Below are 19,462 nucleotides of genomic sequence, written 5' to 3'. Positions count from 1 at the left end.
TCGGAATGTTCGGTTCAGATTTGCACCCGCCTGTCAAGTTAATGGAAAGTGGAGCACATTTTGCAAATTTGTGGAGGACTATGCACATGCGAGACAAGTTCGTGTATGCGCGGTGCTAATAACTCATCAATATATCTTGCATGGTAATGTAGTCCTAGCAAATCCTTTGCGATTCTATTCTTGGCTTGACCCAATCGCACCAGAGTTTCCGCCTGAATTTCGGTGGGCAGCAACGGCTAGCCAGGGACAGACTCGGGATTCGCTTTGCCCATCTTCTGAATATTTCGACGGTGTTCCTTTCTTCAGATAACTTGCGTCACTGACAGGTAATAAGGAGAACATCTTCACATCCACCTGCAAGTATCTTCGTCTTCTCTCCAGGTATTGATTGCACTGTAACAGTGTGTACTAAAGATATACCGTGTTTATGAAGTTCCTCGTTCTGTCATCATATACCTCTGCGTTGTACGAGTCCAAGCTTGTGCGGTCAACATGTGCAGCACTGACGATGTTTCAGCTACCTGAATTGAGGTGCTAGAAATGCCTCCGCCTCGCGGCCATGGCCTACCGAGCTGGCCATGGACGGCTACCCTCGACGTGCCCTTCGCGGCGCAAGACGAGCGAGGCCGAGGCCGCCGCCCGCGCAGCGCGAGGAGGCCAGGTCAACTTGGAGCTCAGCGAGGCGGAGGCCAGGTTGAGGTCGGTGTGCGAGGCCACGGCCATGAGGGAGGCGAGCCCCACGCCCAGGAGGGCCACGCTGCCACGGCGCCACTGAGGGCATCGAGCTAGCGATGCCACGCACCCGTCCCCGTCAACCCTGCCAGCAGCACGCTGGCTGGCTCCCTCTCGGTGGCGAGCACGCCAGCAACGGCGTCTTGCCGTCGGCAGCCTCATGCGGGCGGGAACCCTGTGGTTGTTGAGCGCGGCCTCGCCCTGCCTGGAGCCATGGTGCCTAAGGATGGCAATTTTACCCACGGGTACGGGTACCGCGGCACTGCGTACTCATATGGGCAGGGTATGCGGACGACTTTTACGCCTACGGTAGTACTCCATACCCTGTCCACTAAGTCATGGGTAGGGCATGGGTATAGCCTCGTACCCGCGGATATGCCCATACCCTGCCCGTTTATTATCAATTTCTTATGTGATACGTCTAATTTTGTTGACTTATGAGTTAAAATATGAGAATGTGCTTTTTATATTTTGTTATTTTTTTATGTACTTAACTACCTGTTATTGAGTTGAGATAATTCATTTTTTCAATAAAATTTGTTGTCAAGAAATGTAAAATTGCGAGTGACTTGCATACAATTTGACCTACCCACCGGGTACCCAATGGGTACGAGTACCCGCCGGGTATGGGTATGGGTAAAGTTTTATACCCGCGGGTACGGGTATGGGTGGAAGTTTGTACCCATTGACTATACGGGCATGGGTATGGTATTGCTCTACCCTGCCCATACCCGGCCCATTGCCATCCTTAATGGTGCCGGTCATGCTCTATTACTAGTAACGAGAAGCAGCAACCATGACGCGGTCCCGCTCCGGCATCTAAATTTCCTCGCCGGGAACTTTCACCCCGGCGATGCGAATGCGCCGGGCACGCGAGGCACCAGCGCACTCGTTGGATGTACTCGCGTATCCATCCCTTTCCCCACGTGCGCCGGCGCGGCCAAGTCCAAGCTTCTGAATATTTCGACACTGCTCCTTCTCTTCAGGAAAGGAGAACGTCTTCACGTTCACCACCACGCCACCACCTGGCACCTGCCATTCTTTTCTTCACATAGTATGACGCCAAGATTATTATGGTCGCTGTACATCCTTTTCTTTTAAAAACGTCATTTTCTCTTTAGCACATCTCCAGCGGGCCGACACAAGTCGCCGAGGGTCTATTGGTCTGTGCGGTCAAAAATACGGCTGTATTCTACCCCAGCAACACGACACATAGTGTTCGTCCTTCTAAAGACAAACGCGGCCCAAGTATGTGGCATGATTCCGTCTGCGCGGACAACACGGTCGTCCGCACGTTTCTCGCACGATCCCGCCTAGCAGCGGCATACATGCTTCGTCTTCAGCGCAACATAACTTACGGGCGGGGCGTTGCAGCTTTTCTGCGCCGTGTTAATGCGTGCGTCGCTGGTGGACGGCGTCACAACGGCTTATGGCAGGGCATTGAAGGCGAGGTGGCGTCCGAGCCTTTTTAAGGTCCATTGGCGGCGCCAATTTTCTCGACCACACCATTGCCAGAGCTCGTCGTATCCACACGACCGACGCCATGGGGAAGGGTTGGCCGTACCGCAAGACGAAGAATGACCACGAGCCTAGTGGCTTGCAGTCCGGCAAGAAGCCGCATGTTGCCTTTCCTCCTCCATTGTCGGTGTACCAGCTCCCATGTCGGAGTTCATCAATCTCGTAACAGTAGTCCGTAGCTAGGTTTTAGCTTTTTGATGTACTTTTAGAATTATATGTGAATTATGGGTTTTCAATGAAAAAAAATTATGCGTCGGGCTATTGAGGACACTCTAGACGCAAACGGACGCGATGTCTATTTCAACCATTCAAACGCAAACAGACAATTTGCATCCATTTTAAAATCCGATTTACGTCGGACTGTTGGAGGTGACTTAAGAAAGAAGACCCCGACGTTGTCTCCCTTGTCTACAGTTTAGCTTGCGATCGTTGTTTGATGCCTGTCGCAATGGATTTGTAAAGAATTTATGGTGGGGTTGCATTTTTTTGAAACATCTTGTAGCTTGTGGTTTCTTTAATGGGACTAGAGGTAACTGTGCGAGATATGCCCAAGAAGCAATAATAAAATGGTTATTATAATATATCTTTGTGTTTATGATAAATGTTTGCATACCATGCTATAATTGTATTAACCGAAACATTGATACATGTGTGTTATGTAAACAACAAGGAGTCCCTAGTAGGCCTCTTGTATAACTAGCTTGTTGATTAATAGATGATCATGGTTTCGTGATCATGAACATTGGATGTTATTAATAACAAGGTTATATCATTAGATGAATGATATAATGGACACACACCCAAATAAGCGTAGCATAAGATCACGTCATTAAGTTCAACTTGCTATTAGCTTCCGATACATAGTTACCTAGTCCTTCGACCATGAGATCATGTAAATCACTTATACCGGAAGGGTACTTTGATTACATCAAACACCACTGCGTAAATGGGTGGTTATAAAGATGGGATTAAGTATTCGGAAAGTGTGAGTTGAGGCATATGGATCAAGAGTGAGATTTGTCCATCCCGATGACAGATAGATATACTCTGGGCCCTCTCGGTGGAATGTCGTCTGATTAGCTTGCAAGCATGTGACTGGTTCACAAGAGATGACATACCACGGTACGAGTAAAGAGTACTTGTCGGTGACGAGGTTGAACAAGGTATCGTGATACCAATGATCGAACCTCGGACAAGTAGAGTATCGCGTGACAAAGGGAATCGGTATCGTATGTAAATGGTTCAATCGATCACTAAGTTATCATTAAATATGTGGGAGCCATTATGGATCTTCAGATCTCGCTATTGGTTATTGGTCGGAGAGAAGTCTCAACCATATCTGCATAGTTCACGAACCGTACGCACAGATCATGCAAGTTTGGCACATCTGCAAAATCAGCGTTTGCATACTCCATGGCAACACAAAGTGTTTACCAAGTTAATGGGCTTGCAATATTGCATTGTGTACAAAAAGGGTTGTGAAAATCGCGTTGCTGATGCTTTATCTCGCAGACCTCATCCAGAAGAAGAAACAATGGCAATCTCTAGCTGCCAACCTCAGTGGATTATGACCATTATTGATGCCTATCAACACGATGCTGCTGCTCAGGAATTGTTGCAGCGTCTGTCAGTAATAATGACACCAGATGACCGTTATACCTTGAAAAATGGAATTATTCGCAAGGATGGAAAGATTTGGATTACAAATAACAGCGAACTCCAGAATTCAATCATTAGAGAACTGCATAAGAGTCCTATGGGTGGACATTCGGGCATCCCAGTAACCTTAAGACGTTTGAAACAATTGTTCTCTTGGAAGGGTATGCCTAAGACTGTTCATAAGTATGAACAGAGCTGTATTGTGTGTCAGCAAGCGAAGCCGGATCGTTCTCGTTACCCTGGTCTGCTTCAACCCCTCCCCGTTCCTAAATCTGCTTGGCAAGTGGTGTCAATGGACTTCATAGAAGGTTTGCCCCGCTCTGGTCGTTTCAACTGTATACTGGTTGTGGTTGACAAATTCAGTAGATATGCCCACTTTATTCCTCTAGCCCATCCGTTTTCAGCTGCGGATGTAGCCGCGGCCTTCATGGACAATGTATTCAAATTGTACAGTTGCCTGAGCAGATCATTTCTGACAGACACCGTGTGTTCAACAGCCTGTTCTGGCGACAATTGTTTTCCCTCACTTAGCATGAGTTCTTCTTATCACCCCCAGACCGACGGCCAAACAGAACGAGTGAATCAATGTTTGGAAGGTTATCTTCGTTGTTTCGCCCATGCATGCCCTTCTAAATGGATTCAGTGGATATCTTTGGCAGAATTTTGGTATAATACCAGTTTTCACTCAGCTTTGGGCAAGTCTCCGTTTGAGGTCTTGTATGGCCAATCTCCTCGACAACTGGGTATTACATCTGATAGTACTTGCACAGTTCCTGATCGGGAAGCATGGTTAGCTGAAAGACAATTGATGCAAGAATTGCTTCGTCAACATTTGGAGCGTGTTCGTCTTCGAATGAAGCACCAGACTGATAAGAACAGAACTGAGAGAATCTTCTCGGTGGGTGAGGCAGTTTACTTAAAATTGCAACCATATGTTCAGTCATCCGAAGCGCCCAGGGCACATCACAAGCTGCTATTCAAGTATTATGGTCCGTATCTGGTTTTGGAGCGTGTGGGTGAAGTGGCTTATCGTCTGGACCTGCCGTCGACAAGTCGCATTCATCCTGTGATCCATGTCTCACAGCTCAAGAAAGCTGTCGGCGCTAATGTTCAGGTACAAGCTGCACTTCCTTCTCCATTGGATATACTGCATGTTCCTACTCGTATTCTTCAGCGACGTCTCCGACAACAAGGTCGAGTGGCTGTCAGTCAAACCTTGGTCCAGTGGTCAGGACAGCCAGAATCACTGGCCACCTGGGAGGATATGGATGAGCTGAAGCAGCGATTCCCGCGTTCACCGGCTTGGGGACAAGCCGGATTTCAAGGGGAGGCAAATGTTAGCAACGTGTACCTGCCAACAGGGATCAATCTGCAGCAGCTATGCGTGAACGCCGTGATCGACAGGAGAGCACTCGCTATCCGTCAAGTACGTGGGCCCGCAAGTGAGCTGGCGGCCTGGGATTGGAGGACTCTACAAGTATTGCGTCGACAGGAAGAATCGGTGGCGAATAGTTGACGGCTTCGGCCAAGCCTTAGCTCTCTCTCTCTCTCTGCTCTCCCGGCCCTGGCCTGTAATTGATTTGCTATTCCTTCCCCAAATTCGACTGTAATAGAGATACTAGATACAATCCTGGAGTAATCTGAGAGAGAACCTAACACAAGAGCACTGAGCACCTGGCCGACGCTGCCTCGACGCGCTGACTTTCCCCAAGTGCGCGGTGCCTTCGACCACTACCTCGTCGAGCTGACGGACGACGGTATGGACACACGCATGTCTTAGGGAGTGCGAGGAAACCAGCACCGAGAACTGAATCGTGAAGCGCAAAATTGGTGCGATGACAACTACTTAAGGATCCAACACAGAAGCTTACTTTTTTTGAAAGCATAATATATTAAGCTAGCAAGCCGCCTCATTAAAAACCTTGCAGTCCCCTTCGGTACTCTGGTAAGGAAAAGAGTGCGTCTGAAACTTGCTGCTCTGAGATCACATATTCGTTACATCGTTTATGAGCGTACTCATGAGAAAGCTAGGGGGTTCATCGACCCAAGTACAAGAATTTCTATTTAAAAAACTAATCTTAGCTATCTCATGGGCGACTTGATTTGCTTCCCTTGGACAGAGCTTGAATTCCAGCATATCAAACTCCGATGCCAAATCCACACAATCAGCAAAAACCGCGGCTGATTCATTCCACCAAATTTCCTCACCTGTACAGCCTCAATCGTCTCAATAGAATCAGATTCAATGATTATATTGTTGCAACTTCTACTCATGGCATAGGAGAGCCCTTCTTTCATTGCGAGAGATTCACCCATAGCTGCTGAGTACACATATGGAAGATAACTACATTTTGCAGCAAGAAAATTGCCTTGGTAATCACGTACACCACCAAGAGCACTGAGCACCTGGCCGACGCTGCCTCGACGCGCTGATTTTCCCCAAGTGCGCGGTGCCTTCGACCACTACCTCGTCGAGCTGACGGACGACGGTATGGACACACGCATGTCCTAGGGAGTGCGAGGAAACCAGCACCGAGAACTGAATCGTGAAGCGCAAAATTGGAGCGATGACAACTACTTAAGGATCCAACACAGAAGCTTACTTGGTGCTTAAACTGGAGCACTTTCATCGGCTTCCAGCTAATTAGTTAAGCAAAGATAAAGAATGCACACTCCGAGGAGCCAAATATACCGGAATGAATCACACTGCAAAGGGTTCAGACCCTTTTTTGCAGCAACTGCGGCCCCAGTATATTCATATATCTACTCTGATGTGCCCATGTGTTTCATAGCAGCAACTGAAGTTTCATAACAGCAACTGGGGAAAAAATGAAGGGTATTGACATATACTGTCATACTTATAGTTTTGAAATTCTAACACGAATCTGAGGTGGGCGCATTTGATCATTGGGTGAATGATTAAGGTCTCCGGGGTAGCATGGAGGTGGACTTCCTAAGTCAGCTCTAATATTTTGTACTCTGTAGTAACCAATATAGTACACATTTTCGTGCATCTGTGATTTTTGTAGGAAGAGATAGATAGATAGAGGATGAGTTTATCATCTAATATTGGGGCACTTAACTAAAATACTGTCAGCATGGAGCCTTATCTCTGTTACTATAGTTATGATGTTATCCAAATTCTAAGTATTAATAATGAGTGCAGAGTTTGTGATCCAAGCTCTAGTGAACTCAGGATTTCAAAAATTCAAAAATGTTTTTAATGTTTTAAAAAGTCCCTAGAATTATTACATGGGTACATGAACATACTGTCTACATGTCTGCAGAGTTATGCCCAATAATACTTTGTACTTTTTGCTACGCAAAATCCACGAAATCGTGGCTTTGAAAAGCCCCGAAATAACTCTATTTTGCTTTTTTATACAGACCACAAAAGAAAAATAAATTCGATGAAAATTTTGTCTTACATACTAGACATGTATACGTACTTGTATATTTTTTTGTCAGATTTTTTTCAATGCAAAAATGGAGCTCGGGAGCCAAAGCCACAGTTCAATATATTTGCAATAAAGTAAGCATCTTCCCCAAGATTCCTACCTACTACTAGCAACCAAGAGGCCAATGCTGGAAGATGACACAACCAACTACTTCTGTCACAGTCGCCAACACATCACAAAGCGTCTTAAAAAACTCAAACAAGGGGGATCAACATAGCACAGAATCCATTATAGAACGAAATATAGAGCAAGGATTCACACAACGACTAACATACCGTAGACTTACATGGATTTCACAACCCTCTCTCACACACACACATATGTATAATTTTGGACGATTATGATGTTGTCAGCTGATTCCAATAACACACAATAGATAGCACCAACATCATCATGGTATCCCTCCCTATGCCTCCAGAGATGGCTCGATCTTACCTCTTTCTTTCGGGTATGGACCTATGAGCTTGTCCAAAACCACATAGGTGACAGAAAACACCCCTGCCAACATGACAGAATCACTGAGCATTTTTCCTACCCGGTGCATGCGCCTACATGTCAGATGGCATAATAAGAATTAAAACCATACAATCTGACATAGATATAAAGGAAAAAAGAGAATGCAAGGTGTAGATGTTGGAGGCTATACCAGCGGAAGTCATTGGTTCTAGGCTCGACTTGCCCAGAAAGATCCTCCAGCAGCTCAGCATTCTCTCGCGCTGTGCCATGAAAAATCTTCTTCTCCTGACACTCGTAGAGAACACTGTACATCTCCTCTTTCATCTTCCTTGACTTTCGCTACCAAATCCTTTTCCCCGTCAACGGCAAGGCCCTGCAGCAGCTCATGCATTAGCACAAAATGAGTTTAAAATTCAGATAACAAATACTACAAGAAGATTCATGGATGTTGGGATATTCTAAAGATCTGGTGGAACACATGACACAAAAATAAGATTGTAGAATTTAAAATATTGCCTAATACAACTACTACCTCTGTCCATACATATATGTATTAGATTTGTCAAAATTTGGATGTATATAGACACTGTTTCCAAATTTTGACAAATCTAAGACATCTATTTTATGGGGAGGGAGTACAATTCTGACAAATCTAATACATGATGATTTTTAATCCGTGTATATATGTGTGCCCTAAACTAAGCAGTCCGTCTGAAAACAAATCCGCAGATTTTCCGGCTAGTTCTTTTGTTCTTGTTCAAGCGAACAACAGTGAAGGAAAAAAAATCATACCTTGGCGTCGCTGCTTCGTCCGGCGCTGAAGAGCCGCCGCTGCACCTCCACCGGCGGGTGCTGCAGCGCGCGGCCGCCAATCCTCCTCGCCGCGTGTCGAAGGGCCGCTGACATGGCTGATTCTACGGATCCTCGCCGCGCCTTGCGTTCGTAGGTGTCTGTACAGGCACGGAGGGGGAGGGGTTAGCCTTATATGTGCCCGCGCGAGGCGATCGACGGCACTCGGAGTCCAAATCGGGAGATCAATCGAGAATCGTTACCACCTTGTATGAGAGTTAGGGTTCGTCCTCGCCGCCGTCCGACTCTGGCATGAATACGCAGGAAAATTCCCTTCCTTCCTTGTCGATGCGCGAGCGGCCCGGCCCAGCCGGCCCAGTTCTCCACACTTCGAAAATGCCAAATTGCCTTTTTTTCCTTCAAAAAGCGCGCGCGGGGCGCGTTGCATTTAGCCCATGAACCTGGCCCGGGCGGCCCACAGGAGTGTGGTGGGTGAACCTTATTTGACGCTTCACGCGAAGCATGGCTAAGTAACGCGTAACTTCTCAGTCGCTAGTAGGGCTAGACTTAAAGCTCGAAGGTCGAAAAACTAAATCAGCGTTTGTCAGCTTGACTTGTTAAGCTCGGTTCTTAGAGTAACAAACATAACCAAACATCGATTTTAGCATGATATCATCAATGAGCTAAACGAGCGAGCTGACGAGCATCGGGAGCAGCTCGTTAAGCCCGTTAATTATGACCCTATCTAAATTGCTAGCTTGAAACACGACAACATCACGTGCATAGTTTCCTTTGCTAGCCGAATCCGACACTTACATGGAGTAACTATTTAGAATCATCATTCAAACCATTATATAATAGATGCTAAATAACATATTTTGAATAATTATTTAGAATCATCATTCAAACCATTATATAATAGATGCTAAATAACATATTCTGAATAGCCATCACTGGGGGCACATTTATTGAGATCTTTAAACCTCCCTCAAGTTTGGGCAAAACTTTCCCTTGATCTTCTGAATAAAATTTTCTATATCCTTCCTAGATTGCATCATCATCCCGTAAGGGGTAAACTACTACAAAAAGAAAGCAACACACTTGTTCCAATCACTTTATATCTATGTGGTAGTGACTGCAACCAGGCAAGAGCCTTGCCCTTCAAGGACCAACGAAATATTTTCAGAAAAATTTCCATGAACTCCTGACGTCTTTCGTCAGGCACTCGCTCCAAATTTCCAAGAAAATAAGTCTTCCCCGAGCAATTCGACCCTCTATCATGAAAAATGAGCATTGGCGGTCCCAACACTTGTGTCAAGAAACAACACTTAAAACTTAGCTGCCCGGCAATGACATCAGAAAATAGCTTGATGGCCTGCAAGACCGCAGGTTCATCAGAAAATAGCTTGATGGCCTGACAATGTCATCAGAAAATAGCTTGAAAAGAGCATAAGAAATTTCTTGTTATAGGCGTTTCGATGGCACCAAAGGTGCCACTAGTCTTGAGTGAATTGAATGCACATATTAGAGGTGAAAGTGGTGAAATGAGAAATTATTTGCTAGAAAGAGTATTAAACGTAAAATAGAAAGTAAATAAGATAAATGAAGCAACGAAGTTTGGTTGGAATTTTTGCAAAAAAGAGGTTAGACGCGAAGAGACTCGGTCCATGGTGATAGTGAGTGTACCTCATGGAGTAATGACGAATGAAATAAGTATATAGTGAGTGTACCTCATGGAGTAATGACCAATGAAATAAGTATATGACTACAACTCCTCTTATTGTGATACAAGTAGGCGGAGTAACGTAGTAATTAGTCTCATGCATTCCAGGATCAACTGATACTATTGTCTTATTGCGTTAGTTGGGCGAAAACCATTGAAACCAAATCAAACTCAATAAAAACACCTAGGATAACACTACATAAAACCGGGCTATCTGTTATTTCTTAACTGAAACTTCTTACACTTGGTGGAATGAACGTTCGCGGAGAAAGGTAGTGATTGTCTTGTCTTTTAGTTAGGACTCACACCATTTTGGATTGTGTGAACGGGGACATACTGTCAGTTGAGCCCCAAGGCGTAAAATCGTTTTGTGGAAAAAGTAGACACATCTCGAGAGTGCAGAGAACGTGTCATGATACTCGCCGTTCTTGGGTAAATAACTATGACCGCGAAGGGAAATGAACTCAGTGAACAACAGACATAGTTTCTTTTAATCTAAAACTTATCTTTTCTTAAAACCGATTATCAAAAACCTCCACATGCCCAGGATCTCCTGATGCATGGCTATACACATCAGACAACTAGTATGCTAGTGTACGCAATCTATTACTTCTTAATCCTTACTTAGAGTATGATAAGAATGAGGAAACTACTGACGAACCCGAAGAAGAAGGGTCTACTATTCAGAGTCAGATCTGTTCGGAGGCATCGATTGAATAGACTATAATATAGTTTATGGGATATATAGAAGAGGAGTAACTAGAGACACAAACTTAGAACTCTTAGACTAAGATATATGAGCCGAGCAGTGTAGCACTTTAATAAATAAGTTGCTGAGCTCAGATGACGATAAACCTAGCTATGTCATCTTGCTTCAAGACCATTGATTCAAAGTTCTCATTTTATTTGACTCTACATTGGACCGAGGAGGATCACTACAATTTTTTTGCCATAGGCGACTAATTTCAGAGCCGAACGTGGTCAATCATGAACCATCCCGACGATTTTTTCTCTTTCCTTGGTAGATCGCAAAACAATCTCGTTTTTGAGACCATTTAGCGTGACGGATTCGGGAAAAACATCTCGCATGGCCGTAAGGTACGTAATAGATGATGAATTTTCGGGTGCGCGTGCCAAGCCAACCCAATTCGGCACCCCCGCGAACTGTGGAGCCATGATGGCATCGTCTCTGACGCTATTCTTCGGTTGCGCCCTCTGTTTCAAACTGGTTGACGTTCCCCGATCATGCCATTTAGGCTCCTAGTTGATAGGTCCCCGATGTTAGCCTCCCTCGATAATAAATGTTTCCATTTTTATTATTTTTAGCCATGATTTCTAACTACTTGACTTTTTATTTCAATTTCTAGCCGTCTTGGTCACGTTGAGGGATGCCACCTTGATAACTTTACTGTTCAGGATTCGTTGCTAGTAGGAGGCGTTGTCCAACAAACAACGAAATCCCTTTAAACTAGTAATAACTGAATTTACATCGGTTGTTCTCCAGTCTAAATAGGGAGGGGTGCATGCGACCCGGAGGATTGGAACCTGGGTACGCGCGCACCCGACGAAAAGTTCAAAAAAATGCTATTTAAAAGTTTCCAAAAAATGTGAAGTAAAATTTTGCATATACATATTATGTTGATACTTACTCGTGTGAGTTTTCACGAAAAAATACCATTGTGTGTGGCCTGTATAAAAATGACAAAATGTCCAAATGAGAATAGTGAACAGGAATTGTACTATTCACAGGAATATGAATTTGCATTTTGTCATTTTTGTGTAGGTCACACACAATGGTATTTTTCCGTGAAAACACACATGAGTAAGTACCAACATAATATCTACATGCAAAAAATTACTTCACATTTTTTGGAAACTTTTACATAGTATTTTTTTGAACTTTTCGTAAACGGGTGCGCGCGTACCCAGGTTCCATTCACCATTTTCGGGGGTGCATGACACTAACGTATTTGGCACTAGGAACAAACGAACCAAGCCAGTGCCTTAAGTAGCCTAAAAAGGGTAAAAGAGAAATAATGAGGGGTTGGGAGGCAAAAGACTAAAAATTAAGTCCCTCCCAAAAAAAAAATCCTTCACGGGGAGGGTGCCGCCTACCCCCGCCGACTTGCATTGCATTGTAAGCTACTAGCTAGTACGCCTCAAACTAGCTTGCAAAAGATGAAAAGAGAGGAGTTGTCTCTATACGCAGGGGCAGGACGACTTCCATTCAAGGGTATTCAGGGTATTCAGTTGAATACCCAAATATTTTGACAAATCTAGTGATATATGAAATGTTCTAAGGACGAATAATAAAAGTAAACTATCATGTCATAACGGATGAGTAGCTCAGTTGGCTTGAATCATTTGGTTCAGAGTACAAATCCCATCTCTTTTTCCTTTTTCCTTATTAATTATTTTCCCTTATTTTTGTTATAGAAAGCTGATGCAACGTTGTCATGTCAATTTCATTAGTCCTAAATTTGTATAGATTTATATATTTGGTACTTTTATTTTTAGTTTCTCAAGCATAAATATCTCCCTTTTGCATAAAAACACAAATACCTTCTACTCTTATGCTTCCATGTTAACTTCATTAGTTATAAATTATACAAAGTTACATATTCGATACTTCTGAAAGTTTTTCAAGCACAAGTATCTTTTATTGTGAGGGTTTGTCAAGCACATAGGTGTGAACGTAGTTCATACAAAATATAGTTAAATCTAGCACAAACTGCGAGTGTATTAAATGATTTACATTGCAAATATGTAACAAGGATGCTACAACGTAATCCGTATTTAAAAAATTTATGTGACAAATATAATTTAAATCTAGCATAAAGAAAGTGTATGTTCCAATGATTTCCATTATATTGGTATGAAAATAGTGCTACAAAAAATATATTTAGCTTTTTCTATGTGGTTAACTATGTAAAATAAAAATAATAAAAATATACTCGTTCAGACACTATAAAATGCGAGAATTTGTAAGAAAGTATAAAAGCTTAGTACAAAGTTATATTTCCACGGTTGTTGGTATTCCTATTTGTGTGTGGATGAAATCTATCCGGTGCGAGGAGTCTTGCTAGGTCCGCTCTGTTGCACCGTCCGTCGCACGACGCCTAGCCAATTTCGGTTGCATGGTGTGCCCCGCTCCCCCAGAATTAGCCCTTGGATGTCGACGTGTTGCGTTGGCCGTTCTTTGCAAGGTTCATGAGCAGCAAGAGCACCGTAAGGCCAAAATCTGGTGTACGCGGCAGCATACCACATTTGCTCGGGGGATACGGAGCGCTCACCGCAGTTAAGCCGTTTTCCTCCCTAGCCTCCGCCGCCTCGGCCTCGCCAGCTGTCGATTCCAAGGACATGGTAGAGACCTTGAGCCCATGGTCGTCGGTGGGACCGATCCACGCCGTCGACCAATTCGCCCACTGGGATACGCCGCGCTCGCCGCCTTCGCGGCCGCTAGCATCTGCATGGCCTATGGTCAGTTTCGATGGTCTTCTGCCTATCCTTCTACCTTTCCTTCTGCATTTCTTTGAAAGTATTTGACCAAATATCGCGTTTCTCTCTGCAGCTCCGGATGAGGAAGAAATCCTCAAAGACATGCGCGAAAGAATGATGAAACAATATGTTTGTTACTGCACTTGCTAAGTTTTTATTATACTGTCCACTGTGACCTATACTTTATTTATGCCTTTTTGATGCATGATTTATTCACCCGTCAAATTTATAGTTACACCTGAAATGTATTACAGTAATAGAAAAAAGTGTGTAGTTGAACCTGCATTTGGAGTATATATACGATAGAGGTGCTGCTATCCGGTACAATCCTTAAATTGGATACTGCTCAAATTACGATATGTCGTTTTAGTGGCCATGCTAATAGGCACTCTCTGCTTGGGTATGTGACGTCCTCCACTGAAATGAACTGTCCTTCTTGATTGAATGCACTCAACTTTGATTCTCTGACGCTCATATGCTCAAAACGCCAATTACTGTACTTTGTTTTCCTTGATTTTTCCACCCACTTGGCTTTTCTTCACTTTTGAGAGTGCAAGAGTTTATTCCCATTTCACTCACTTGTAATAATTTCCTCATGTCCCTCTTCTGTTTATTATCTGTCTAGTAACTCCTCAGTCCGCTAGTTTGAGTTCTGCATTGTCGATGACAAATGTCCATACAGCCTTGCTACTACATAATTTCTCAACTAATTCTGCAAATGCACAGTTTCAAATTTTCTTTTGGTTGGATGTTATTGCTTTGTTTGTACAGTATGTGGTAGGATTTGTGCTTCCTCATGTTGAGACATGTTAGCGTCTAATTCAGTTTACTTAGGCGAAATCACAAAGTCGTGGGTTTAAACTACCGGTTAATGTCGTAAAGTGTCAAATTGGAACTCTGTATATATGTATTTCATCTTTTCTGTGACATGCATAGCATCTGTATCTTAGTAAGAGTTATGTTCTCTGATTCTCTCATGGTGAGACATTTTACCATCTACATCAGTTTGCTTAGTGAAATTTCAAAATTGTGGGGATTTAGTTAACTGGTTAATGGTGTAAGTGTCAGACTGAAACTTGTGCATCGGTTACCCTTTTTTTGACTGTGCCTCTGCATTTTTATCAATTTAAGAATTCATAATTTGTCTATCCTGTCTTATTTCTTTGTAGCTGGAATTCTCCTAGACGCCCTCCATCCGGCAAATAAGTAAGAGCAATGACTAAGATGATGAGGCGTCTTGATCGCCGAATGAAGAAGTTTATGGAGATGCAGAACAAGGAAAAAGAGAAGTTTTGGTCATTCCTTGAAGACATCATCAAGAAAGGCCAAACACTTCTCTTTGCTGGAAACCTTCTGATAGATGTGTATGCCTTTGTGGAAGCGACCGTCGCAAGTTCCATAATTCTAATCGAAAAACTTGGCGACCATGTTCAGTACTTTGTGTGCCCATACTCAGGTATGTATGCCAGAATCCGTTTCTCCGCATCGTCATGTTGCTATAGCATGATGTGACTCAGTGTATTGTTTCTGTTCAGGTTATAGTGATGTTGTTGATATTTTCCTCTTCACTGTCACCCCCAAGGGTGAAACCCATCAGGGCAAAGGTGCTGGTGGCAGTACATCACACCTCAGGTATTCTACAATTCACCTTTTCTTATATTCCGTGCCCTAGCTATCTTTACTTCTTGTTCATGCATTACACCTTCCCAACAATCTTATAACAGTCTAGCAATCGTGTTTTGCCATTTTGGTTATTCAGGATCAACAATGTTTCTTTCTTTGCTGGGCTGGAAGCCATGGGCATCACCTTACGGCAGGTGAGTTTCGTTTTGTAAGTGCTTAATGTATATTCTTTGATGTGATAACTTCCACTTAATGGAAGAAGCTGATTGACATCACCGTATACCAGATGGACTTGCAATGTCTTTCGCTGATTGACATCAAGATTGGCATCATGCCTGAGTTGGAGGGAGCTGGTAATGAACCATCGCTTATACCTTTCTTTATAACCATACATTTTGTTAGTGGACGTTGATGAAGTGATCTATATCTGTTTGCAGTTGTGGAGAACAAGTGGGAGAACAGCTCATGGGGAAAGAAGCCTAGTCCTACTGAGGCAACTTTTACCATTACTCTGGAGGAAGCTGGTAATTAACCATAACTTTACATCTATACACATTCTGTTATTGAATGTTGTTTAAATGAATTATTTTTGTTTGCAGATGTAAAGATCAAGTGGAAGAACTTCTCATGGGGCAAGAGGCTCATCCTAGAGAAGGGGAGCTCATGGGGCGAGAAGATGATCACCCACGATAGAAGATCATAGATGTCTTCAAAACCGATGTTCAAAAGTTGTATCCATGACAATGATGTCTGCCTTGGAGGCTGTCCAATGGGGCACATCTCCCCCGGCTTATGTGGTTTAGAAATGCATGATCGATACATCGAAGAGAACTAAAAGGAAGAATATTGTTTTGGATATATGCGTAGACATTGCTTCCTTTTTTTTGTATAGTGAATTCTGAGCTGTTTTGACATTCTCTGTTCTTTATGCACCATGCCGATCAGGACATGCGCATAGCAGCGCACAGTGCACAGAAATGAGTGTTTTGGTGTGAATTTAAAATAGTGTTTCTGCATGCAGTATCTAAGTTTTGCTATAGCCGCATGCTCTAAAAGACAGTATATTCTGATAGACTCTTCGTCTCCTAAGTGTTGAGCCGTTTCACTAGCACACTGGCCTACAAAAATCAACTTTATTAGAAATAGGTATATTGTGTACCTCTCGGAAAAAAAAGGTTCTCCATCCATAATTTTTCTATTTAGTTGCATAAATTACTTAATAGTGTTGTAACAATTTGTCGGTCTAGAGTAGGCAGTGGACTAAGAAAATCGATTTAAGAAAATTCGTTATGACCTTTGTTTTTTTAATGTAGTAAAATGTTTTTGCAAACTAAATTTGTCGGTCTAGAGTAGGCAGTGGACTAAGAAATAAAAGAGTGTTTCTGCAGTACCTAAGTTTTGTTGTAGCCGCATACTCTAAAAGATAGACTCTTCGCCTGCTAAGTGTTGAGCCGTTTCACTAGCACACTGGCCTTCGAAAATCAACTCTATTAAAAAAAATAGGTATATCATCTACCTCTAGGGGAAAAAACTACTCCATCCATACATTTGCTATTTAGATGTATGAATTACTTAGTAGTGTTGTAACAATTTCTCGGTCTAGAGTAGACAGTGGACTAAGAAAATTGATTTAAGAAAATTCGTTATGACCTTTGTTTTTTTAATAACCAAAATACCACTAGTGAAAACCGAACATGCCAAAATACCACTAGTGAAAACTAACTTGCCAAAATAACACTCACTCAGTTTTTTGTAGCCAAAATACCACTAGTGGCTAACTGGGACTAACATCATCCAAGAAAGACACATATACTCTTATCTCTTCAGAACGTTTCAACAACAAATCAACACAAAACAATGACAATCTGATACAACACTATCTCAGCTTACTTTGACAGCATTTCAACACAACCTGACAACATTCATCATAACTTGACAGCATTGCAGCAACATTTTGACATCATTTCAAGTCACTTTGACAACATCTCAACAATTCAACTATATACATGGTTGGGAATAAGATAGCATCAACAAAAGCTAGCAGCAACACGTTATGGCTTAGACCACTACCCACAAAAGATTATGGTTCTCGTGATTATCACAGCCATAAGAGCATGGTTCTAATGATATCACAGCCATAAGAGAATGGTTCTCATAGCCAAATACACTAAATTTGTCGAAGAGGGCTAGGACCGAAACTTTTACTCCTTGTAGATGCACTTGGAGGTGAAGAGGCAATTGCAATAGCTGCAGCCCTCTGCCTTGTCATTGGACTTGTAGGAGTAGCAACTTGAGTACCTTGCTTAGTTGGTGTCTTAGGAGAAGAAGTTGTTGCAATGCTTGCTTCACCCTTTGATTTTTTCCTACAAGTCAATACACATTGTTAGAAAGGAAATATGCAAGGCAATTGAAAGAAATTTGGACACGTGAAATAATTACCGTGGAGAAGGTGTAGCATCTCGGTCGGCATCACTTTCAATCTCTCGCTCTGTGCATGTCTTCAGAAGATGGCCTATGGCTCCACACCTTTTGCATTTATGTTTTCTACCGGTTCCACCCTCAGTGTAATTTTTTATCCTTCTGGTTCTTGGACGGCCAGCACTCTTGGTAAGTTTGGGAGGAATCATATCAAACCCAGGATTTACCTTGGGCCATTGCGACCTGCCCCTAATTGGCACTAGAACTCCCTTGTACGCCGCTTGAAATCTTGCCACCGAGAAGTACTCGTCAACATATTCCTCTAGCTTTGCTTGTTTAGAGAAAATGAACCGAAGAGCATGTGTGCATGGCTTACCACAAATCTGCCATCTCCTACAAGAGCACTCTTTTTTCTCCAAGTCAACAGTGTGCCTCCAACCATTTCCTGAAATCTCAGCTAGATTTGGCGATGCTCTTGCTTCCAAGTAATGCAGCCCCTTGCTTTTCAGATTCAACTCTTTTATCACACTAGGTAGTATGTGACCAATCTTCTCTAATGGCTACTTGTCTTAATGCAACTTTAAATGCTTGAGAGTCCGGAAATGTTGCTCCAACTTCGATTCGAGGATTATTCTTATCATGGATGTAAGTGGGAGACACATTGTTTGCAAGTAAAGACTCGTCATCCCCTTTCACGTGCTGCGGATCATAAGAATTGTCAACATCTAGTGTTCCCAATGGAACTCTTTTAGCAACTACCTCTGGCTCCATATTATTCGGTGGCTTGGCATCATCATTCTCCTCCCCCAAATAAGTGCTCTCTCCATTGCATCCAACAGGCTCGTCATCCTCGTACTCCCCTGCATAGGCTTGCTTCGGACAAGCAAAGAATGGTGCATGAACCGGCTGATCATCATCCTTCTCGGACATGATAGGAGGTTGGACATCATCCTTCTCGGAAATAATAGGAGCAGGTTCTGTGTGTTGTTGTTTACTCTCAATGGTCACACCAAACCGTACAATTTTTGTGTCAGAACATCTATCAAACAACTCAACACTGATTCAGAAATTAGCTGGACAGTCTCATCTGCAGCAGATCCATACCAAATGGTCATTCTATGATCATTAGACCACTGGAACTTCTCCTCAACGACAGCCTTTATTTGCGCCACCGACAAGTTCCGACCTGCCATAAAATTCCATGTTTTTCCTCTTGTATACACTTTCCTTCCCTCTTTAATTGTCAAATAAGATTAAACGTCTATTTCTACTTTGAAATCATCCATCAAATCAACTCTGCAACACATAAACACAGCAAATTCTAAATTTGCTGTAGTTGGAATGATACTGGGAGCAAACAGGGGAAAAGAGAGTGGCGGCTCACCAGGGGAGGGTTCCTGTGGAGGTGTGCCGGAGCTTCGCCACAGGGCCACGGTCGCGGGCGGCGGACGACGGGCGGAGGGCGTGGAGCCACGCGGCCACGGTCGGACGGCAGCAGGCGATGGGCGGAGGGTGCCGGACGGAGCGTGGCGGGCGACGGGCGACAGGGAGAGGGCGCCGGTCGGAGCACGCCGGGCGACGGGCGTAG

At 43.4% G+C, this 19,462-nt stretch overlaps 1 protein-coding gene and 1 long non-coding RNA gene across 2 annotated transcripts; one reads left to right on the top strand and one right to left on the bottom strand.

The window, feature by feature from the left end:
* Nucleotides 1-945: 945 nt before the first annotated feature.
* On the top strand, nt 946-5,562 carry LOC124648086. Its single transcript, XM_047187909.1, has 2 exons — nt 946-1,015; nt 4,599-5,562. The coding sequence occupies exons 1-2, from the start codon at nt 946-948 to the stop codon at nt 5,423-5,425; spliced, it is 897 nt and encodes a 298-aa protein (XP_047043865.1). The 3' UTR covers nt 5,426-5,562.
* Nucleotides 5,563-7,518: 1,956 nt separating this feature from the next.
* LOC124706912 lies at nt 7,519-8,145 on the bottom strand. The gene is made up of 2 exons (XR_007004615.1): nt 8,014-8,145; nt 7,519-7,915 (listed from the first exon to the last, which is right to left on the bottom strand). It is a non-coding gene; the product is annotated as an uncharacterized LOC124706912 (long non-coding RNA).
* Nucleotides 8,146-19,462: the final 11,317 nt, after the last annotated feature.

The sequence above is a fragment of the Lolium rigidum genome, chromosome 4, assembly GCF_022539505.1.
Source record: "Lolium rigidum isolate FL_2022 chromosome 4, APGP_CSIRO_Lrig_0.1, whole genome shotgun sequence".
Lineage (NCBI taxonomy): Eukaryota > Viridiplantae > Streptophyta > Magnoliopsida > Poales > Poaceae > Lolium > Lolium rigidum.
This window is presented reverse-complemented; position numbering and strand designations above follow the sequence as displayed.